Here is a 24356-nt window from a genome sequence, read left to right as displayed (position 1 = left end):
TTTACATTTCAAACCTTCCTTGGTTTCATAAATTAAAAGTTTAAAATACAATGATATATCAAGGTAAAAACATAAATGTCAAATGATGATACTCTTGTTGCTAGTAATTCTTTATATGGCAAATGTAGTTATGTATATATATGTGGTCCAAATAGAAAAATGAAAAAGAAGAACTGGAAGGTTTTGCATCCTCCTTAATGGCATTGGCATCTATTATACTATGAAATTTCCCTGTTCAAGCGAAACTGCATGGCTCCTCAGCAAATCCCACTTTGGACTGTTTGGTGTCATATATTACCCTTTGGTTCCTTTGCTGATAATTCCCAATAATAGCAGTGTCATATGCATCAGAAAGACTTGCAAGTGCCAAGCAAACTTGCGAAGCATCCTCTTTCACAACGTAGAATGTGCCAGTTGCATCCACGTTTAGCTGAGCATTGCCCTCAAAACGCAAACTTATGGTAGGTATGCTCACTTCATCATACCCAGTGAGATTGAAACAAGTGTCCAAAATTGAAAACCCTGGTGCTGAAGGGAAACCCGTGAACTTTTTCAAGAACTCTGCCTTCAAAGCCTTGTACACAGATGAGGGCAGTCTTGTGATCACAGTGCCAGAATCAATCAAAATCCCACCATTGCCAAAGCTTAATGGGGCCTTCAAAGCCACACCACCAACATCTATGCCAGTGAGATTGAGAATATAGAAGTTGGAAAGCTGTGGATTTGAAAGCATTCTGGTGTAAGTGATGGGATTAGCGTTCTTGAAAACTGAAGACTCATTACCCATAACTAATGACCCAGAAGAACCAGCTTCTGTTGTTGGTAAGCAGTATGAGAAAACTCCTCCAAATGTGGCATTAGTTTGAGATACCAATGAGAGGTAACTTCTTCCCAACCCCATAAGGCCAGAGACTCCTCCAAATAGACCTTTGTTGTTCCTACCACAACCAAATACAAAATCACTCACTGAAACACCTCCAAAACTAAGTGCTTCAACACCTAGCTCACCATTAGTGTAAGATCCATCACCATAGTTAACCACATAGTTACAAGTTGATGGATTACTACTTCCACAGGCTCCTGTGTTTCCTGTGGCAAATTGAAGAGATTGGCAGGTTGATGAATTGCATGAAACTGATTGATAGGAAGAGGAGGTAGAAGGTTTGAATATTGGTCCTTGTTGATTATAACATGACATGCAAGGCTCACATTGGACCCATGTCAAGTCGCTTCCAGTGTCAATTATCACAGTCATATTCTTGCTACCCAATCCCATTGTCACTATGTAGTTTAAGGTTTGCAAGTTTATACCAGAAGATAATGGAATTTGGGTTTGTGAAGCTTCTACATTATGGGTGGAGGCTACTCTTCGAATCCTGTTTTGCATTGAACGAACGCGAAGATCATCTAATATAAGCTGCTTCTGAAGCCTTCTGTTCCAATCAATTTTCTTCTCTGAGCAATGTCCTCTGTCCTTCATTTCCAGTACAATAGCACCTTTCTCCTTTCCTGAGAATTCATATTAAAAGGGATTTCATTTCTGAACTAATAAAACCATAGAGGCTTAAACTTTTAATTTGAAGCACACTATTAATACAAGGCGTAATATACTATAATCCAAAGTGATGTTAAAGCAAGACATGCTTTGTCAAAGGCAGTAATCTCTTGTTTAAGACTTTGACAAAGAGAGAGAGAGAGAGACCAAATAATGAGGTTTTTCTTTTACTTAGATTCTAACAGTAAAAAGGAAGAGTGGTTTTCATTAGATCCAAAGAGAAACATGACATAAATTAAAGCTCAGAAAAACAAAAGCTATTGAAGTTCAGCATTCCCGCTAATTAAACTCACTTGATTCCGGGAGGAGGCAAGCCTGGTTACCAAGTTGGTGTTTGTTCTGCAACGTTTGCACGTTGAATATCTTCTTCTCTTGAAAAGAACGCATCACTCCGTTTGCATTGATGAGGAGGCAGAGAGAAAGAAAGGACAGAAAGAATGGCAACAATATTGGCGGTGCCATAGGCATTGATGGTAAGGAAAGATAAATTTGGAAAAAATTAAAGGAAGGAAGCTAGCAAGGGAAAGAGAGAGAGAGTGAGTGGAGTAGGAGTAGGAGTGTTGAAGTCGAAGGGCAAATGGAGGAGATTCTGAATTGTGAGTGGTGTATTTTGGCATGAGAACAAAAGAGGAAGTGGTGGCATTTAGACCCCACTTGTGCATGAGGAATTATTGGTGTTTCACGTGCACATACTCACAAGTCTTCTGTTTGGTGGGTCGAGTCGAGGGAGGGACTTTGGATTTTCAATCATCTTATTGGCTTCTTAAGCCATTTTAGATAAGACCCACTTCCCTTCAATTCAAGGTACTACATAACATGATGAGAGCCAGAATCCACACAACTAATACACCAAATTTTTGTAAAATCTCTTATTTAATTTCATTAAAATCTAATAAACTACATACATTGATTTTAATTTATGAGAAAAAAAATCAATTCATTTTATTTCCTGTAAATATTACTGGAAAAAAAAAATCATCCAATTAACCTTAGTGTGTCCTGAGCCTCCTGGCAATGTCTCTTACTGATATGTATTTGTTGAATCTGGAAGACATGACATGTTCCGATGTGTACTAGCTGGCTTTATTCTTTTTCTATGAGAAAACAGAAAACGTACAGCGTAATCAGTTTTGAGAAAACGATACGTGAAACAGTTCCACTTCAAACCAATCAATTTAGTGGCATTTCTTCTGGACTTTTATACTAAAAATTTATGTGTTATATTTGTTCTTCCGAGACATAGGCACTTGTGACTCTAAACGGAGTTTATTTTCTAGATTTGTGCATTCCAACAAAAACAATTTACTAATGTTGGTAGCTTTATTATAGTATATTTCTCTAGCATGATTGTCTTTTCCTATAAAATATCCCGCGGCATTTTTTGTATCAAACTCAGAAATATATATTGCACACAGGACATATCCGTAGGTCATGGAGCATGCCATGTCTTTTAGATTCAGCAAACACGATTTCGGAAAAAAAAAATGTAAATTCCTAGCTAAAGTGTTGCAGTGTCAGAAAAGTAGCACACCTAGGATCTCTAATTGATGAGTTATTGCATAACTAGTTAGTTGTTTAGTCATGATTATCAGTGTGTTTTATTTTTTTGACTGATTTAGATCAATACCATATTTAGTAGTGGTGAAAATTATTAGCATAACTTAGTTTGATTATTTTAGTTTGATCATGTTTGTCTAATTGAGTTCTATCAATGGTTATACAGATGGAATTTTCGGATGGCCGACCTTATGTTTCAACTATTTTTTTGTTTTTTCCCGTCACAATTTTTTAGGAATTTATTTTCTGAATCTGATTTATTTTTCTTCCACGTTCAACCCTAATTTCTGCAACGTTCATTAACAAACTCACGCCCTTATCCTTAAGCCCACATTCTGATAACGAATTGGTCGAGCTCTGTGATGGACAGACTCTATAAATAGGATGAGGTACTCTCAATTTTGTATCACAAAGTCTACTTCTCTAATCATAAAAAATATATCATCTATTCAGAGTAAGTAAGGGTCTGGAAAAACAAAGTTGTCTTTAGGTTCGTGCTTGCGTCGTGAATATGACATTTAAATTGATTTACATGTTTAGATTAGTATGTGTATAAATTTACATTTGGTATTTGAGAACTACATGCCTCTGTCTTGCTTCTGTTTTGGAACTATATGTGAGTAAAGTTGTTCTATTTGGTATGGCTGGAGTCATGAATCCATTTATTGGCTGGAGGCCGGAGATGTTGGCGTCGCTGTCATTCTAGTATGAGAAAGCAGCGACGTCAGAGGCATCCACAACGAACTTTAGAGTGAAAAGCACGATGTTGTAGGAGGAGAGAGAAACAAAAGGGTGAAAGAAGAAGATGAACAATATACAGAACCTCTCTCTCTATATATATATAACATAATATAACAAAGGCTCATCTGTAGGAAAAAGGATACGTGCTACTGGAACCTTTGTGTGTGTGTATATATATATATATATAATATAATATAATATAATAAGACCATCTTTCATCCATAGTAAAAAGCATATTAATTTATTATTTTTCTACGTACTTAATCAACATGATTAAAATGTGAGTTGTTAAGTGCCTTTTAGTGTGTTTGAATTATTTATTTATTAAGATTAATTTTATGTTTATTTTGGTATTTAAGCATGCAATATTAAGCTAAATAATTTATGCACATTAAATTTAATGGTTAAGAGCTTATATGTTTTAAATCTTGGATAATCATATGCATATATTATTTATTTACTTTTGAAGTTTTGTGTGTATGATTTTATGATTTTATACATGCGAAATTATCTTGAATATTTTTATGCAATGTTATTCAATTTATTTACACTACTTAGAATATTATGTAAATATTTAGCTCTTATTAAGAATTAATGTTAAGTGATTAATATGATTTAATTAATTAAAGAATAGTCACAACATCTTTAATTGATTAGGTTTATATATTAAGTATAAAAAAAATCACTTTTAAAAACATTGGTTGTGATTAATCATATTTAATGTGATAAAATATACCCACAAGAATTTTGTTATGTTTGTATGATTAATTAGGATAAAATATCATGTTATATTTCTTAATTTACCCACAGGAATTGAGAAAAGAAAATATAATTTGATAGTTTTATCATAAGTATGAATCTAATTAAGTAGGACTTTGGTCCACAAGCAAGTTGTATGTCATTAGGTTCATGAACTAATACATATTTTACATTGGTAAAACATGACAATTTATTGAGTCTCAAATTATGAATAATGAGAATGTATTCTTGAACTTTGTAGTTAATCAATCTACAAACATTTCTAATATTAAGTGTGACATTCTTGAATTGAAAGGGGACAATTATAAGGTTTGGAGGGAGAGAATTCTCCTTCATTTAGGCTGGATGGATATTGACTATGTTATTAGGAAAGATGAGCCGCCAGGCATTACTGAAACTAGCGCAGTTGATCTTTATGAAAAGTGGGAGAGATCTAATTGTATGTCCGTAATGTTCATAAAGACTAATATTTTTGCTAGTATCCGTAGTTCCGTCGATCAGCATGAAAAGGTCAAGGATCTTTTGAAGGCCATTGATGATCAGTTTATTACATCTGATAAGGCCCTTGCCAGCACCCTTATAATGCAGTTCTCATCCTTAAAGCTCTAAGGGATAAGGGGTGTATGTGATCACATCATGCGCATGAGGGATATAGTGGCTCAACTAAATAAAAGCCTTGGAGGTTACCATGTCTGATTCTTTTCTAGTACATTATATTTTGTGTACTCTGCCCTTGCAATATGCTTCCTTCAAAATCTCTTATAACACAAATAAAGACAAATGGTCAATTAATGAGTTGATAACCATGTGTGTTCTAGAAGAAGAAAGGTTAATTATGGAAGAGGGCGAAAGGGTGAACTTAACTGTTCATGGAAAAAAGAAAGGGCATCAACCCAAAAACAAGGGCAAGATTCCTGCTCAGCCAGTCATAAAGAAAGAGTCCAAGTGTTTCTTTTGCAAGAAGAAAGGTCACATGAAGAAAGACTGCTTAAAGTTTAAGAGCTGGATGGACAAGAAAGGTACTTCATTTGCTTTTGTTTGTTATGAATCTAATATGGTTAGTATTAATCATAACACATGGTGGATTGTTCTGGTTCTATAATCCATGTTTCTAATACCTTGCAGGGTATGGAAAACCTAAGGATGCTTGTGGGAAGTGAGCAACACATCTATTCAGGAGGCAAGATGAGCTCACATGTGGAGTTCATTGGGACGTGCAATTTGGTTTTAAGCAACGATTTCATTTTACATTCAGAAAAGACTTTTTATGTTCCAAGTTTTTTTAAGAATTTGATTTCTGTATCGAGACTTACGCCATTGGGTTTTTCTTTTAATTTTTCAGATTCTGGTTTTACTTTAATTATTAAATCTAGAATTATTGGTTTTGGTGTATTACTCGATGGTCTTTACTATATTGAATTGCAAAATGATGTTGCTTATAATTCTATGCATGTTACCGCCAGGGTTAAACAATGTGTTGTGAATGATGAATCCTCTATGTTGTGGCACTGTAGATTAGGACACATCTCTATCGAGAGAATTAAGAGATTGGTAAATGAAGGAGTACTTAGTACTTTAGATTTTGTTGATTTTGAGACTTGTGTGAATTGCATTAAGGGTAAGCAAACTAACAAGTCTAAAAAGGGTGCAAAGAGGAGCTTAAACCTATTAGAAATCATACATGCATATATTTGTTGTCCAGATATGGATGCAAGTAGTCCAAAATACTTTATCACCTGTATAGGTGATTATTAACGATATATGTATCTCTACTTACTTCGTACTAAGGATGAAGCTTTGGATGCCTTTAAAATTTTTAAGGTTGAAGTTGAGAAGCAATGTGGAAAGCAAATTAAGATCGTGAGATCTGATCAAGGTGGAGAGTACTATGGTAGATACACAGAGAATAGACAAGCACCTGGTTTGTTTGCGAAGTTTCTTCAGAAACATGGGATTGTTGCCCAGTACACTATGCTTGGTTCTCCGGATCAGAATGGTGTGGCAGAAAGAAGAAACCGAACTTTAATGGACATGATAAGAAGTATGAGAAGTAATAGAAAACTTCCTCAATTCTTGTGGATTGAAGCATTAAAGACGACTGTGTATATATTAAACCGAGTTCCAACCAAGGTTGTCTTAAAGACACCTTTCGAGTTATTCAAAGGTTGGAAACCGAGTTTGCGACATATATGCATTTGGGGATGTCCATCTGAAGTGAGAGTTTATAACCCACAAGAGAAGAAACTAGACCCAAGGACTATTAGTGGGTATTTCATTGGATATGCTGAAAAGTCCAAAGTATAGATTTTACCGTCCATCACATGGCACTAGGATTGTGGAATCAAGAAACACAAAATTTCTTGAGAATGACTTGATTAGTGGAAGTGATCAATTTTAGGACATTGCTTTTGAAAAGGATCACTATGAAACTCAACCCTCTAGCTCAAGACAGATTGATTGTCATTCACACCCCTAAAGTACAAACAGGTTTTAGACAACCAATGATTGAAAATCTATAAATTATTGGAAACAATCATACAGATCAAGTTATTGATGAGGAATATCAAGATAATGTTGAACAACCTATTGAACAACCGGTTGAGCAACAAGTTCCTTAAGAAAGTGATGAGGTAACATTAAGAAGATCTACTAGAGTCAAATGGTCAGCAATTCCTAATGATTATGTAGTGTATCTGCAAGAATCAGAGTACAACATTGGAGCTGCAAATGATCTTGAAGCGTTTTCACAGGCCATGAGTTCTAAAGAATCAAACTTGTGGCACAATGCCATGAAAGATGAGATGGATTCTATGGCATTTAACCAAGTATGGGATCTCGTATAGTTGCCTAGTAGTGTAAAAGCCATTGAATGTAGATGAGTTTTTAAAACCAAGAAAGACTCATAAGGCAACATTGAAAGATATAAGGCAAGACTTGTTGCCAAAGGGTTCACTCAAAGAGAAGGAATTAATTACACATAGACTTTTTCTCCTGTATCTAAGAAAGATTCTTTCCGAGTAATTATGGCATTAGTAGCTCATTTTGACTTTGAGTTACATCAAATGGATGTGAAAATGGAATTCCTTAATGGTCATTTAGAGGAAGAGGTTTACATGAAACAACCTAAAGGATTCTCCTCTACTAAAGGTGAGCACTTAGTTTGCAAGCTTAATAAATCAACCTATGGCTTGAAGCAAGCCTCCCGCCAATGGTATCTGAAGTTTCATGATGTTATCACTTCATTTGGCTTTGAAGAGAATATCATGGATCAATGTATATACCAAAAGATTAGTGCGAGTAAGATTTGCTTGCTTGTGTTATACGTGGATGACATTTTGCTTGCAACTAATGATAAGGGTTTTCTATATGAGGTGAAACAATTTCTCTCAAAGAACTTTGATACAAAGGATATGAGAAAGACATCTTATGTCATTGGCATTAAGATCCATAAGGAAAGATTTCGAGGCATTTTTGGTTTGTCTCAAGAGACTTATATTAACAAAGTTTTAGAGAGATTTAACATGAAAGATTGTTCACCAAGTATAGCTCCCATTGTGAAGGGTGAAAAATTTGCTTTGAGTCAGTGCCTGAAAAATGATTTTGAGCGGGAACACATGAAGAATACTCGGTATGCTTCAGCTATTGGAAGCCTTATTTATGCTCAAATTTGCACTAGACCTGACATTACATATGTTGTTGGAGTTTTGGGAAGATATCAGAGTAATTCAGGTATTGACCACTGGAAAGATGCAAAGAAAGTGATGAGATATCTTCAAGGGACAAAGGATTACATGCTCATCTACAGACGAACTGATTGTTTGGAAGTGATCTGGTTATATTTTTATGTTAGCCGGTGGAGCTGTATCTTGGAGAAGTTCCAAGCAAACCTTAACTACTACTTCCATTATGGAGGCTGAGTTCGTTTCCTGTTTTGAGGCTACCTCGCATGATGTATGGTTGAAAAGTTTCATGTCTGGCCTTAGAGTTGTGGACTCTATTTCTAGGCCATTAAAGTTGTACTGTGACAACTCAGCTGTAGTGTTTATGGCTAAAAATAACAAAAGTGGAAGACGAAGTAAGCACATCGACATCAAGTACTTAGCCATAAGAGAACATGTTAAAGAGAAGAAAGTGGTCATTGAACACATCAGCACTGAGTTGATGATTGCTGATCCTTTAACTAAAGGCATGCCACCAAAGAATTTTAAGGATCATGTAGTACGAATGAGACTTGGTTCCATGATGTAATTTCATTGTACGTACATTTGTTATTTTAAATGAAACTCTTATTCAGTTAGATATTTTCTCATATGGTTTTCTGCACATATTTATTTATTTTGAGAAAAATCATTCGGTTTAGATCTAGAATAAACATATGGTTTATTCATTAAGTTGAGAGCTAGTGTTAAGAGACTTGATATATTGTGATACATGGAAGATATTACTCATTATCAGAGGACCTATCGCCATGACTCATATATTATGTTTCTTGTTACGATTGATGTTGAGTTAAATGGACCAAGTGGGAGAATGATGGAATTTTTGGATGACCCACGTTTTGTTTCAACTGTTTTTTTGTTTTTTCCCATTGCAATTTTTCGAGAATTTGTTTTTAGAATCTGGTTCATTTTCCTTCCACGTTCAACCCTTATCTCTACAACGTTCAATAACAAACTTACGTCCCTGTCCTTAAGCCCACGTTCTGATAACGAATTGGTTGAGCTCTGTGATGGGCAGACTCTATAAATAGGATGAGGTGCTCTCAGTTTTGCATCACCAAGCCTACTTCTCTATTCATAAAAAATACATCATCTATTCAGTGTAAATAAGGGTCTGGAAAAACAAAGTTGTCTTCGGGTTCGTGCTTGCGCCGCTTCGCGTTTGATCTGCAATGGTTGGAGGTACGTTTGTGTTTTTTTTTTGCTTCCGCTGTTTGATCTGAATATGACATTTAAATTGATTTACATGTTTAAATCAGTATGTGTATAAATTTACACATAAATGTAACAACATCTCCGAAAATTGCAATCTAAAGTCGTTGTCATAGGAGGGGATAAGACTATTGAATTCCTTTTAAGTTTAGAGTAGTGGCCATCAATATCTGGTATGCATGTAATTTTGTTAATATCTTTTGATTTATTCGTGCTTGCCTAATTTATCCAATTTTGTAAATGGTCACTAAGACACAACTTATATAATATCATATGTAAATGGTGTCATTCAAAAGATATAATTCAGTTCTCAACACACACTATAATGTATGGGTACCTAATCTGATTGAAAACTTGAACATATCCTTAAATCCTTTAACATATTGAAGCATAATCGTCCCTTGGGAATACTTGCCAAATACTTGGGCAATTGTTCAACCAAATAATACCCAAGTATCTTTACCTTCAGCATAATACATACTAGCACTCACGAATTAGAGTATTCGACTAACCAACACTGGTAAAGATATGTGTTTTAACTGGTATTGTTGAATACTTGAACACACATCTCTACCAGTATCCTAAGGAAGTCTACCCTTAAAGTATTTAGGTAATTGGCTTAGCTGAATACCCAAATACTTCTTACACTCTACGTAATAACTAGAAGTATTTAAGTACTTGAATACTTGAAAGACAGTACATCATAGTTAAGACTATAAGATGTAATTATCTTAAAAAAAGATTGTTAAGACTGTTAAGAGAATCCTTAATGATAATTATCAAGATATTACCTAATATGGTAATAACGTACAGGGACCCATAGGTCCAAAAACTCATTAAGGTATCCATAAACAATGATGAGAATATTGATGTAAGACACAATCCATTGTATTACATACTCATTGATTATTCTCGTCTAAATCTCGGACTCAAGCATCGAAGTACCTTTGTCAGGTGTCCCTACGAAGACACTTGGTTCGATTCTCACAAAATACATTCTTAGTGAACAAGGAAAAATTTGAAGTGTTATTATTGATTAAGTCTTGACCAAAGATGTCTCATGATTCTTTCTATTCTTATTGATAAAAAAAAATATAATATCATATCTAAAATAAATCCAATCGAAAATTTCTGTCATGGAAGGGATGAGGGAGACCGTTGAATTGTAAGATACTTATGTTTTAACTGTAATGAAAATGACACACATAAAACTGTTTTTTTATGAGTGGTAAATGTTAAGAAGTAAAATACGTTTGCAGGGCTATACTGAATAAGTCTTGTGGCCTAAGGATTGTGATTGGGTAATGGAAGGGGCACTTCGTTGCTGTTATAGCGTATCGTTGATGGAGTTCATGGTGTTTATAGGGATATATATACCACTTGCAGCCAGAAAATAGTTGTTGTTTGCGTTGAAATTTGGTTTCTACATAACCTTTTTAAAGAGTGATGGCAGTACCCATTAGTGCCTATTTAGGGAAGAACTGGTGGATTATTCTTATGATGGATCTATCAGATATGTATATTTATTTGGATCTTGGTTTTCTAGGTCCAATGTCATTTTGAGATAGGTAATATTAATGGCGGCTAATTCTTTAATCCAACTTGCTAAGCATTGAGGCAGTGGGATTTTGGCTAAGATGATTCTTCAGACTTTATTATTCATCTCTTATCTTTCTTCACCAATAAAATATTTTTTTTATATATTTTTAAATAAATAATAGAACTAATAACTTGATCATACTTTTTTTTTCTCTACAAATATCTTTTCCGGAAGTAATCCTATTCAAAATACTGCCACACACTAAATATTGACAAATTAATTTCAACAAAGATCTAAATCTTAATTATACAAGTTATAGTATCTTGAAAGCAAGTATAAATAACAAAGTCAAACAAGTAATTAATCTAACATAACTTTATACGATAAATATATATTTTAATGTATTTTTGTAAATCCCTAAAAAGAGTTATTTTTTTAAAAAATTAATAAACTTCTTTAATAAATGACGGTATAAAAACTGTTTATCCATGCATTTGCACTTAACTTTGTCAATTGTCCAGTGTCTTGTCTTTTTATTTGACATGATGTATGTATACTGTGTTTTTTATTTCTTTTTTATCTATTTAAATATATCTCAAAAATATTTTTCCTTGTCATATAATATCCGAATTTTAATTGATTTTTAATATGAAATAAATCAAAGAGAAATATGTTTTTTGTGTATACTAAAAATATTAAATGAAGATTAATCATCATTCTTAACCACGAGTATTTGATATCAATGTCATCGTTAAAGGAAAAAAATAATAGAATTCTTCTCTGTTTAAGGTTATCCACTTCTTTGATTAAAGAAAAAGCATATGCAAGTAGGGAACTGTATTCCTATAAGACATAGTTTGGACTTTTCAATCACCATCGACTTAAGATAAAACATAAAAGTACCATATTTTGGACTTGGAAGACTTTCCAGACGTGACCCATCGGAAGCTTATAAATCAATATCTGTTTTTTTTTTTTTTTTTGTATGCTAATGCTTATACTGATACAGTGATACTAATTAATTTCTCAGTTACAAAACTGCAAACGTGGTTCATCCTAACTCCCATAGCCTCATATTTTTAAATTCAATGATCAAATGGAATCATGTGCACTTGCGCAGTTATAGTACAACTATGACTAGACACATAGCCGAACATCGTATTATTCTTACCATATTATACATGTGTTCATTAGAAACTGATAAAAATATCCCTGTGACTGTTCGTTTGGATTATTTAACAACTACTTGTCAAACGATGATAAGAAAATTGCCAACTTGCTGGGGCGTATTCTCAAACTCTGAATTAAACCACCAAAATTGGCTCTAGTTATTTTCATAATAATATACTTAATATATTTCCAGATTACATTTATACACATGTCCAATTGTTTATTTTAGAAGAGGAATGTTAGGGATATTCCATGTCTTTCTTTTTTGGATATTCTATAAGTGTTTGGTTAGAATTTATTAAAAGTCATTAATTTTGATAGATTTTATTTTTAATTTAATACAAATAACAAGAGAGAAATATTAATTGAGAAATAAAACCTATCAAAATTAATAAATTTTAATAAATTTTAACCAATTAAAAATAATATTCAAAAGAATGTCGGAGATAATATCATTAGTCCTCCTTGTTTTGGAATTTATGAAAGTATCTAACAATAATTTAGATATACCACACAATGACACAAATTCACAATCTTAATGATTCAATTAAAGTGAGTGATTGGTTGTTAGGAGATCTTTAAATAGTTGTTGAATCAAAAGTTACAAATTTTTATTCCTCATAATATATATATATATATATATATATATATATATATATATATATATATATATATATATATATATATATATTTATAAATATTTGTCGGATTCAATCTAACATTAAACTAAATATGTCATAAATTGTGAAATTAAGATTTAAATCTTTTATTAAGATAAATACTTATTTTTTATCTAACAATATGTTGAAATTTTAAGTCTATGCTTTATCACCACATCTTGTACCAAAACAAGTACACTATTCATTAGATATTTATTTTAGTATGCATGGGAACTATTAACGGTGCTTATGCAAAGTTGCAAACTTCACGGCAGGACAACAGTACTAATTTTATTTTACAGACTACAAAGTATTTTCGATAAGTAAACTCAAAATTACCGATAGGCTGCACCATTCTTTTATCAATGAATTCATACGTTCGGTAATCTTTTTTCAGTTTCTTAGATACTTAAAAATGGAAAATAAGAAACGAGACTCATTTTACCAAATAACAAGGGAAGAAAAAGAGATAAAAGCTAAAAGGCAAGGAATAGGTGTTTTAAATGTTTGGAGTTGCACTTATAACCGTACATGGCAATTTGAAACACGTTGCTACCATAGGATAAAATGTTAGACATTTTGACTTTATAGAAATAATGAGAGTCACAAATATTCCAATATCTGTCCAAATATTTTATGGTTGTAATTATATACTATCATCGAACTCTGCAGAGTGAGTGAATGGCTACCTAGAGTTATCAGCAGACAACTTTTGGATGCTGCAGGTTACTTGTTGTGATTCAATCTTATGAAAATAAAGGTGATGTCCCTGCATACTAAACATGACACATTATGAATGATCTGTCTCTGACATTTATTTTAGGAGGCACAAAATTGTCTGTGGTAACATCATTACAGAATGGGGTTGCAGATGGAACTTCATCACTGTGCCAAACACAATCACACATTCACACCGACTCAACATTGAGTATATGTGAAAGTGGAGAAAATTGATTGGCCTGTGAGATCCAGAAACTAGAAAATGACTAGTACATATTCAAGAAGTGTCTTCTGCACAGCTCATCTGTTTATGACTAGTACATTTTGCTTTTAGGTGTAAAGCACAAAAGAATACAATAAGAAATTTAAAAGATGGATGAAAGGTCTAAACATTTATCATTGACTGAATCATACTTCATCTTCCTTAAGGATTTTTAACTTTATACATTTAGCTCTTGATATTATACATTTAATTTTGCTTAACATTCTTACTTGATTTATAATTAAGGTAAATTGAAGACTTTGGTCGGAAAGGTGCTTATGGCAAACCTTGTGTGTTAATAAAATGGAGTAATATGTAATGATTAATAGACCAAAGAAATGCAAATGTTGCAGCGTTCCGTAAGTCAAACGTTGAAATGGGGTACCTTCTAAAACATGAAAAAGGACACGCCCACTTGTAATTTGTGTAATTTAATTCGCTTGCAAACGGATTAATATATGTTAATTGTCTTTTGTTTTATAAGTATTGGGTAAAACTAAAACAAAGATAAGAGAGACGCATGATATTACCAATAATATGATAAAAAAATTAAAATTAATATTACAATAAAAAAATTAAAATAATATCAATTTTAATTTTTTTATCTGCAATATAACAAACAATATATTTTTAATATATTCATCGGGAAAAAAAAATCCGTATTAGAACTAGGAATTTCAATATAACAATGTTGTTCTTCAAGTGGCGCATGTGAAGTCAGCTACGAATTCTCAAACTTTAGCTAACCTCTTTAGACAACTTGCACCACTTGGATTTGTTGACTTAATTTTATGGATGTCTAGTTTATATGTCATTTTTCTTTTAGTTTAAGCAAAAGTTCATGATAAATCTTATTATTAGAAGGGGTCAGATAAAGATAATGAAAAAAAAGAGTTAAATATGTTGTAAGAAATTAAATTCGCACACTTATAATTTTATATCTCGAAGTTTAATAATTGACTCGAGAGGAATATGTCTATTTTGATTTGATATTCAATAACTTTGACCATTTTCCATTTCCCTTTCATCAGTTGTGATGGCAGTCCTGGTCATTCTAACAAATGTAACCCCCTCCACTACCTTCATAATATCTCTTTTATTTTTTATCATTCAAAATTTGCAGCACGTTCACCCTTGTCTCTTTCTATTATCATATAATTTTTTTAGATGACCAAAACGAAATACATTTTTCAATTCTTACTACACTTTTTTTTCTTTTCAAAATAAGTAAAAGTTAAACAAAAAAAAAAAGAAACAACAAGAATTTGATAAAATTAGTTGGAACTTTAAAGCTAGACAATAGCTGAAAAGTTAAAAAAAATTATCTTATTATATCATAAATGTTTAGTAAAATTTGTTGAATTAATTAAAAATGTAAAATTTTATCTTAAATAGAAAAGAATAAAAAAAATAATAACTATTTAAGGATAAAACAGAATAAATAAAACAAATAAAAGAATTATTTTAAAAAATACTAGTGTAATTTTTAAATAATCAACTAAATTTTTTAATTAATAAAAAATGTAAAAAAATACCTAAAAATTGCTTTAAAAAGAATTGGGTATTCCCACATAACTTTTTTTGCGAGTCACTTAACCCAACTTTTTATAATTTAAAATAAAACAAATTGCAGTGGTTTGCAAAAGCAGATGAGGATGGTTTGGAGGCTGAAGTTTATCCATTAGGATAAAGGAAACGCATAATAAATAATAAATAATAAAAGTTACATTATCCAGAAAAGCATATATGGTAGGACCCACCTCAGGAGCTTACGTGTTCAACCCTCCCACCAGATCCATCCACCTGTCCATCCCACTCCACCACGCAACTTCAACGAAGAAGGTTCATGAACCGGGTCCCACATTTTATCCATTCACATCACGTGATGCCACGTGCCTCCCATAGGGCACCCAACTACGCCGTTTCACACCGCGAATCAAAATCCTAAATATGCCCACACTAGGCGACAAAAAAATCACCTTATGTGGAGGGCATATCTGTCATTCGGGTCTCGACTTGACCCAGCTGTCCTGTTTTAAATACGGCGTCGTTTCCTACGCGGCACGTGACAGTCGGCCACTGAAGAAAGACAAGAGAAGAAACATTGGTTTTCCTAAGCGCCCGCCATTGCCAAAGAGGATAGTGCGAAACAAGAAGAACAAAATTTCCCATTTCTCGTTCTGAAAATCGGAGTTAAACACTATTATTATATTTGTGATTTGTGATATCTTCTATCTGATTCAGCATCATGGTTCAGCTAATGAGGTCTGATACGGATAATCACTGTTTGAAAAAGGTGAAGTTGGAGGTTCAAGATGAAATCCCCCCTCTTCACACCCACAAGCGACCCAAATTGGAATCTCCACCCAAGGTTTCATTTTTCTGCTAAAGAGTGAAATTTTGATATGTTTCTCGGAAGCCCATCATCAATTTCTTCTTTGGGTAGTTTGTTTTTGTTTTCTCTAACTAACTCCCACTTGTTTTTATTTTTTCTTTTTGAAGCAGTGTGGTTCAAGCGATGAATCCCTTTCAATCCCACCAGCTTCGTATAACCCCTTGGATGAGCCAAGCCCTTTGGGTTTGCGTCTCAGGAAGAGTCCTTCCCTTTTGGATTTGATTCAGATGAGGCTCTCCCAACAAGAGGAATCCAAAAAGAAAGATCAAAAGGCTTCTTCTTCTTCTTCTTCTGCTGCTGCTGCTGCTGCTGCTGCTGCTGCGGATTCTAAACTCAAGGCCTCCAATTTTCCTGGAACCATTTTGAAAATTGGGACTTGGGAGGTATTCTCGTAGTTTTGAAGAATAACATACAGACAAACATGATGTATTGATGTGCTATTGTGATTGATGTGCATATGGTAATTTTTTGCAGTATAAGTCTAGATATGAAGGAGACTTGGTGGCAAAGTGTTACTTTGCAAAGCATAAGCTGGTGTGGGAAGTCCTTGATGGTTGTCTTAAGAATAAGATTGAAATCCCATGGTCTGATATCATGGCTATCAAGGCTAACTACCCTGAGGATGGACCAGGCACGCTCGAAGTAGTGGTAAGTGGTAACAACCAACCATACACCATCCCCTTTCTTTTTCTTTTAATTGTTCATTATTAGATTATTAGATTAGATTTGAGTATTTGACATCACAATTATCTTTGGCACTAAAGTTGGTGTTGCCGTTATTTGTTGTATAGCTGGCCAGAAGACCCTTGTTTTTTAGGGAGATCAATCCACAACCAAGGAAACATACTTTGTGGCAGGCAACATCAGACTTTACTGGTGGACAAGCCAGCATAAACAGGTAGGTACTATTATATTAGGGCTCTGGTCTTGTTTTTGGTGGTTTTTTACAATGACTCTTTTGTGATGCAACTCTGTATATTGTTATAGGCGACATTTTCTGCAGTGTCCACAAGGATTGCTAGGCAAGCATTTTGAGAAGCTCATTCAGTGTGATCCACGTCTCAACTATCTAAGCCAGCATCCGGATTTGGTGTTGGATTCTCCATATTTTGAACCTGGAACAACTTCAGTTCACGACCACATTGAATCTAGTGATGGTTTTGATAGAAAGAGCGAAGAGCGATCTGGTATTTTTGGATTGCAGGATGTGGAGTCTGGATCTGCAGTTCAATCATCTTCCTCTAAAAGTGAACATAACCTTGGTAAAGCTGTTGAAAATGTTAACCAAGAAATTACCTCACCTAGCTCAGGTAATTGCTGCTCATTTTTTAATATCATCTGAAAATTTGAATTCAGTATGATGGTAAATGGACCTGTCTGTTTATCCTATCCATCCAACTTACAGCATTTATCTTGATATTCGTCTATCAACAGGGTAAAAGTAAAACTCAACTTTTTTCTGGCTACGTTTATCTCAAATATTACTTACAAACAAGAAAGCCGTATAGTTAAAAAATGCTGAGTCATTGGTGAAGTTGCATGGTATGTGATCCGATATTCTTGCGTATGTAATGTCAAAGGATTATGGCAAAATGTCTTTGACGTTTTAACTCAACCCACAATCCGGATTGGGGAGGGAAATTTAATTCCCTCTCACGTGTTCCTTTGGCAGTGAATTGATATTAAATAAGAAGTTTTAAATTGATTCTCGATATTCTCTTTTAAAAATTGTTACCACTGCACTATTATATAACAACCAAATCATTTCGTTGTAGCAATTATTTTGTAGTGTATTCTTTTAATATGTTATAACACGCGTTTCTTTTTTATATTATGCATTTCTTACGTCTAAGTAATGTTTCAACTACCGCCTTAGTGATATAATGATGTAAAGAATAAAGAATATGATACTAAAATGTGGATCATATTATAATCATTCTACATGCCTTGTGTCATCATCATCCAAATATTGTACTAATGTCGTGTTCATCGTGTGCAGTGATGAACATCCATGCAATGGAAGATTTCAGAAGTAGAGGAGCTGAAACATTGAAGTTTCTCAGTAATTTGGATCAGATCAAATTGCCTGGACTTCACCCATCAATGTCCATGGACGATTTGGTAAGCCACATTGGACATTGCATTTCAGAACAGATGGGATCCGACAATCCGAGTTTGGCTGGTGACAGCCAGTATAGTAGATCTATTCTGGAAGAATTTTCTCAGTACTTGTTCAATGACTCTCAACATGCAACTACCTCTGATGAACAGCGTGTGATGTCAAGGGTGAACTCACTTTACTGCCTTCTGCAGAAGGATCCTTCTTCAGCAGAAGACATAAACACAATGACAAAAAATGGCAATAGTCTGAGAGATGCAAATGCTTTGTCAAGGGTGAACTCACTATACTCCCTTCTGCAGCATGCAGAAGACACAATGACCAGAAATGGCAATGGTCTGAGAGATGCAGATGTGATGTCAAGGGTGAACTCGCTATACTGTCTTCTGCAGAAGGATCCTTCTACAGCAGAAGACACAGACACAATGACCAGAAATGGCAATGGTCTTGATGCAGATGAGGGTGGAAAAGTTGGTGTCAGTAACTCTAACACCACTGAATTGTCAGCATGCAAAATTAAAGTGCCTGATTTGGAAGTTCAACCGGATGATGCTTCTGGCTGCAAGCAGGGGGTTAGTGGTATGTCCAGGAAGGAATCAGCTGGCGATTTGCTTCTTAATCTTCCAAGGATCGCATCTCTGCCTCAGTTTTTGTTTAACATGTCCGAGGATTCTGTTAATAAAGTTAGATAGTAACCATCTTTCAATTAAAACTTGCAAGAAACACAAAAGCTACTATATTATATAGTCTTCAACAGTGAATATTGTATATCTGCAGTTTCAATTGCGTGGGATTCAGAAATTTACATTGATGATGAATCCCGACAGACATGACGGGACACTTTATATTTTCAGCTGAACAAAAAAATAAGTGGGAGTATAAATAAAATCTATGTAACGCGTGACAAAATCCGTTGTTGGCTTCTTTATTATAAATATAAAGTCTTGATAAGTGAGTTATAGCATAAAATGGTAACAGGCCCGCATGAAAATAATCTCGACTGTGATCTTTATTTAACTGAGCCACTGAATCAACTTGGAAAGTATCTAAAATTAAAATACTATTTTATAGGTTAAAAGACTTACAAGATATAAACTAACAACCACATGGTCACCAGAAGATTTACAAGTTTTGTTTTGTTTTGTTTTGATATAAACGAATAGTTTGCTCATTGCGGTTTGATCTATTTCCCCACAAATATTAATATATGCACTCTATTTTTATAACTGCAGAGACATCCGACATGCGCAGCCAACTAGACATGACGAACAAAACCTACAAAAAGAATTTAATACACACAAGCAAACACACACACACACACACACGGTATAATAATAAACTTTAAGGTTCATCTGGGCCTTCATCTCCCATTTGTTCTGCTTCTTGCAACATGTTCATAAGCATGTTCACTTGTTCTTGCAGCATTGCATTTTCTCTTTCCACTCGAGCGCGTTTGCTTTTTTCATCCACAAGCTGGAGTTGCAAGTGCTCTAGACACCGTGAATCCTCCTCCAGCTGTTCATTCAGCCCATCAATTTCCCTGTCCTGCAAGCAACAATAACAGCAACAACAAAATGAGCAAGTGGCTCAGTATAATTTTGTCTTAGTTTGGAAGTGAAGGTGTTGAGGAAACTTGTAAGTTGTAACCTTTCTGTTCATTTCTTGGATGGCAATCCTTCTCATGCTTTCAACAACATCGACATTAACGAGTTTTCTCTTCTTGCCAATCAGCCAGCCCTTCGGATAGTTTGCAGACTCAAAGTCAGGAGGAGGAAGTAAAGACTCGGCCGAGGGTCGTCGGCCATTAATATTCATTATAGGTTCTAAAGGTTCAAACAGAGCCTTTCGGCGCTCAGAAATCGGAGTCGTGTTCTGCACCTCCTCACTAGAAGGTGGAGGAGTATCTTCCTGCTTGCTGGGTGGTTTATTAGCAGTATCTTCTGATACCTCTAAATTCCTCCCGCTAGCTGTGGGGAACAAGTTACCATTTTTGTTTTTGGCAGCTCATTTAGACAGTAAATTTGCACAACAAAGGAAAAATAAAATGGAAAACCTTTTTTGCTCTAAGTTGTTTGCAAAGTAGTCATATCCATTGTACTCAACAAATGCATCCAATGATTACTACATGACGGATATAGTTAATGAGTAAACACCGCAAATTATGAGCTAGTTTAAGACCATCACAATTTCAATTAATCTTTACATGACGCGTAATGGAGTGTTATTAGTTCTTTCTTGTAAATTAAAAAACTTGAATACATATTACATAGAGATTAATTGTAACCAGAGACCTGTAATAGTCTGAAACTTCCTAATAATTGCTCATTTATCATAGTTGCCAAGATGAAAACTGTTGTTAGTGAGATATAATATCGATTTTGATCATCCTTCAAAAAAAAAAATATCGATTCTAAATAGAAGAATCACGTTCTAACATTTCTTAAATAATGTATAAGCCAGCATAAACAAGGTAACTAACAAGGAGTTACACCGAGTTAAATAGCATTTATGAGATCAAAATTATAATGTTATACCCTCCCTAGTATTCTATATCCTTTTGAAGACAAGTTTCCCCAAGAGAGTAGTCATAAAACTGAATTCATGGGAAGGGTTAGTTAAACATAGCCGGCTGCTTGAAGCCTAATTTCATAGGTTTCATTATACACCAAACTATACCAATACACAACATGCCATACGGCTGGCATAATGGCATATATAGATAAACCTATTCTTTAGATGGACAAACTGACTTCATTTTCAGTCAAGGTTAGGTCATCCGTGCTATTGGATTGCCTTTAATATAATTGAACACGGTTACTAAAAGGAAGATGCCTATTTAGTGTATTTGGTTGGGTGAAAGAGAGTCAAGGTTACCACAAATCTTTATCACTTATGGATTTTCATGCATTTTTGGTGGGTTTTTCTTTTCTCCACAGTCCAACCAATCATACACTTCAATGCTAATGCACACATTAAAAAAAGAAACACAAAAGGTAATATTGAAATGTTTAGATGTCCCATCTGTAACAAGAGGGACATCAAGTTGAAATTCACATATGCAAGGAAACCAAAATTAAGGTCATACACTCATACCGAAGAGGGTTGGTTGAAGGGTGAGCTGTCCAACAGTGTAGCCGATGATATGATGATGACTACACTATCTCAACAGCCACATGCGTTTTTTTTTCTCTCTTTTTTTTTTCCTATCCTTCACAAAATGCAACAAATCTTCAACAGCTAGCTATATCACCACAAATAAAACTTTTACCAAGATGCATAGAATTGTCGTGTTGCTTTTATTATTATTATTAGGTAAAAGTAATAGAGTTAGCTCATAATTATGAGCTACTAATTAGCTAACAAAATACATCATATTTTCTTCCAATTTTTTTTATAATAAATTTGGATCCCAATCATCATAAGATACTGATAACGAGACAGAGCCAAAGTTCGGCAAGCCATTGATAACAAATTGTCAAATGCTATGCAGGCAGTGGTTAAGAAAATAAAAGAAAAAAATATTAAATGTGTAAAAATACGATTTTCTGTAATTTTAAATGCATTAGAAACTTATATCCTTTTTTTTTTTTTACAAGAGAAACTTTTATCTTTTAAATGCTTTATTTGTTAGCAACATCCTAACAAAATAAACCAACGTAATATAAAAGTCACACCCAACCGTTAAAACCTGTGTGTTTACGCTTCCTCTATCTGAAACAGTAACAAATTTGCAGGAATTACAGAAAAGAAGTTAAATTGAAAAAGGAATTAGCCTTAGTCTCAGACTCTGAGTTCCAAATCTTGTAAATACAGAGATAATTTTTATTTTTATTTTTGAAAGAATTAAGAATTGGCAGAGGGCATGTTATAATATTGAAAATTCCATGCAAAAATGAACAAAAACATTGAATTTGAAATCCAAATGGCACAGAAGAGAAAGTAAAGTGCAGTTGCGAAAATTGTTTGGAACAGAATGTAATAGATAAAGTAGAGAGAGAAAATAGAGGAACGTAGGTGAAGTTAAGACTTAATATATACCTGATCTCCTTCGTGATTTCCAGAAAATCCTAGGGGTGGAGACAGGAGAGAAGCCATTCAAAGCATCATCTATGGCCATCTTCATATCACCACTAGCACGTGTTTCCATTCAAATTCAGAACTTCAACACACATACATCAGCACCCCCAAGGAACACAACATAATAAAAGAAACAGAGAAAGAGAGATGTTTGCTGAGAGGAGGTGTGGGCTACGGTTATTGTTTTTTTTGGAGGTGCTCTTTGCCTTTCTCCTTCATCTTCCCACCATCTAAAGCTCTCGTATGGGACCATCACGATGAACCTGACAATTTTCAACGGTCCAGATTTCTTGTTTCGGTGGAATTTTTTTGTGTCCTCTGTGTGTGGACCATTTCTACTTCCTTCCTTTCCTTGTCTTTTTTTTGTTTATTTATTTTTAAGAAAAATTGTGTGTTTAGAAATATAACCCTTGGAGGAGCGACGATATAATTGAGAAAAATAAATATTTTTTATGAGCAAGTTAATGAAGGAAATAAAAGATTCATTTTTTAATTCCACGTGTCTGGTGGCATATGCTTTCGGAAGATCCAAAGTTTCATGTGGATTAAAACTATGAATTGTTTTCCTCTAAAAAAAACACACTGGATTGTTTAATGAATTCTGATTAACGAGAGAATAAAATAGCACATGTGCTAAATAATATAATAAAAAAAGGAAGAAAATTCAATTAAAAATGAAATGAAAGAGAAAATAAATATATATTTATGATTTAATTATTTAATTTATTAATGGTGTCAACTAAAGTTTGGGATCTTTGCCCATGACATGAGCTGAGGTCCATGCTGCATACAGGAATCTTCAACAGGATTAGGATTTGCACTGCAGACCCTAAAAACCAAATCAGGATTTTGTTACCTAGCATGTCTTACAAATTGCAATATCTGGCAATGGCATGGTTGGTTTATCTTGGTTCTTGGAAAAAGTGACCAACACTGGTTGCGGGTTGCGGCTGTTTATCGAAGCACCGGTTTCTTAAGTAAAATTGCATATAACTCTGCTTTTCATTCACAGTGAAAGTATATAATTAAAGTCAAAAGATAATATCAATTTTGAGAATTTAATTTTTATCATTAAAGTTAAGATGACTTAAATGTAAAGTGAAAAATTATATTTTATTGGATGAACATTAATTAAATGGATATATTCAAAGTTATTTTTTGCTTTAACTTTCAAGAGAACTTATTTATTATAATTGATAGAGAATTAGTGGAGAGAGTGTGTGAGAAGAGAGACTATAAACCAAAATTACTTTGTTGAGAGAAAAATATTTTTGTGTGAAAGTGTTATGATTTCTTTTGACCATTGAGTGAGGTAGTCGGGTATATAGAGTGATATTTGAGGTGGATTACAATCTTGCAATCATCATTGTGATAATGAAATAGGTTTAAGACGATTTTGTGAATGTAGATAAGAAATACTGAATCACATTAAATTTTTGTATTTGTTACTATTTTTTGTATGGTGTAATCTTTTGCATGTGTTCTCTATGTCATCTCCTTTGTGAGTGTGAGTAATTTTGTTTGTAAGATGGTTGATTTCCCAACAAAAAGAAGACAAGAAATTTAATAAAGTAATAGTTTCTTAAATTTATAATGTTATATTTAAATTTATTTAAACTATTATGTTTGTTATAAATACTGGATGTACATTATGTTTTTATAATTAGTTTATTTTGTTAAAACTAAATATAGCACTATATTATTTTGTTGTGTTTTATAAGTAAGATACAAAATAATATTACTAACGAATGATTAATTTATAGGATACATGTCCAACTTCTTTAGACAAAACTTAATTTTGAAGTTTTAACCCTTATGTATTGTATGAAAAAAAAAAACACCAATAGAAAAGATAATTTACCATATTAGAA

At 33.7% G+C, this 24356-nt stretch overlaps 3 protein-coding genes across 4 annotated transcripts; 1 reads left to right on the top strand and 2 right to left on the bottom strand.

The window, feature by feature from the left end:
• Nucleotides 1-2425, bottom strand: LOC100809052 (aspartyl protease family protein At5g10770). The gene is made up of 2 exons (XM_003531705.5): nt 1849-2425; nt 1-1509 (listed from the first exon to the last, which is right to left on the bottom strand). The coding sequence occupies exons 1-2, from the start codon at nt 2021-2023 to the stop codon at nt 236-238; spliced, it is 1449 nt and encodes a 482-aa protein (XP_003531753.2). The 5' UTR covers nt 2024-2425; the 3' UTR covers nt 1-235.
• Nucleotides 2426-15953: 13528 nt separating this feature from the next.
• Nucleotides 15954-19120, top strand: LOC100808512 (uncharacterized). 2 transcript variants are annotated; one of them, XM_003531704.4, is made up of 6 exons: nt 15954-16265; nt 16400-16672; nt 16764-16937; nt 17081-17187; nt 17277-17599; nt 18289-19120. In XM_003531704.4, the coding sequence occupies exons 1-6, from the start codon at nt 16143-16145 to the stop codon at nt 19098-19100; spliced, it is 1812 nt and encodes a 603-aa protein (XP_003531752.1). In that variant the 5' UTR covers nt 15954-16142; the 3' UTR covers nt 19101-19120. The 2 variants fall into 2 exon arrangements, with proteins under 2 accessions (XP_003531752.1, XP_006585654.1); XM_006585591.3 differs by having other exon boundaries at nt 16397-16672.
• A 335-nt stretch (nt 19121-19455) lies between these two features.
• On the bottom strand, nt 19456-22885 carry LOC100807988 (protein HEADING DATE REPRESSOR 1). The gene is made up of 3 exons (XM_003531703.5): nt 22447-22885; nt 20056-20375; nt 19456-19953 (listed from the first exon to the last, which is right to left on the bottom strand). Exons 1-3 carry the CDS (start codon nt 22553-22555, stop codon nt 19750-19752), a joined length of 633 nt encoding a protein of 210 aa, XP_003531751.1. The 5' UTR covers nt 22556-22885; the 3' UTR covers nt 19456-19749.
• Between the last annotated feature and the right edge of the window lie 1471 nt (nt 22886-24356).

Source organism: Glycine max, chromosome 8 (assembly GCF_000004515.6).
Source record: "Glycine max cultivar Williams 82 chromosome 8, Glycine_max_v4.0, whole genome shotgun sequence".
Lineage (NCBI taxonomy): Eukaryota > Viridiplantae > Streptophyta > Magnoliopsida > Fabales > Fabaceae > Glycine > Glycine max.
This window is presented reverse-complemented; position numbering and strand designations above follow the sequence as displayed.

What these genes read in the sequence shown, in the direction of transcription:
- LOC100809052 (XM_003531705.5), bottom strand. Translation starts at nt 2,023, where the DNA reads ATGCCTATGGCACCGCCAATATTGTTGCCATTCTTTCTGTCCTTTCTT. An exon ending in TTGCCTCCTCCCGGAATCAA is followed by an intron (nt 1,510 to 1,848) that starts GTGAGTTTAATT and finishes ATGAATTCTCAG; the next exon opens with GAAAGGAGAAAGGTGCTATT.
- LOC100808512 (XM_006585591.3), top strand. Translation starts at nt 16,143, where the DNA reads ATGGTTCAGCTAATGAGGTCTGATACGGATAATCACTGTTTGAAAAAG. An exon ending in TGAAAATTGGGACTTGGGAG is followed by an intron (nt 16,673 to 16,763) that starts GTATTCTCGTAG and finishes AATTTTTTGCAG; the next exon opens with TATAAGTCTAGATATGAAGG. An exon ending in CAGGCACGCTCGAAGTAGTG is followed by an intron (nt 16,938 to 17,080) that starts GTAAGTGGTAAC and finishes TTTGTTGTATAG; the next exon opens with CTGGCCAGAAGACCCTTGTT.
- LOC100807988 (XM_003531703.5), bottom strand. Translation starts at nt 22,555, where the DNA reads ATGGAAACACGTGCTAGTGGTGATATGAAGATGGCCATAGATGATGCT. An exon ending in GAAATCACGAAGGAGATCAG is followed by an intron (nt 20,376 to 22,446) that starts GTATATATTAAG and finishes TGTTCCCCACAG; the next exon opens with CTAGCGGGAGGAATTTAGAG. An exon ending in TCCAAGAAATGAACAGAAAG is followed by an intron (nt 19,954 to 20,055) that starts GTTACAACTTAC and finishes TGTTGCTTGCAG; the next exon opens with GACAGGGAAATTGATGGGCT.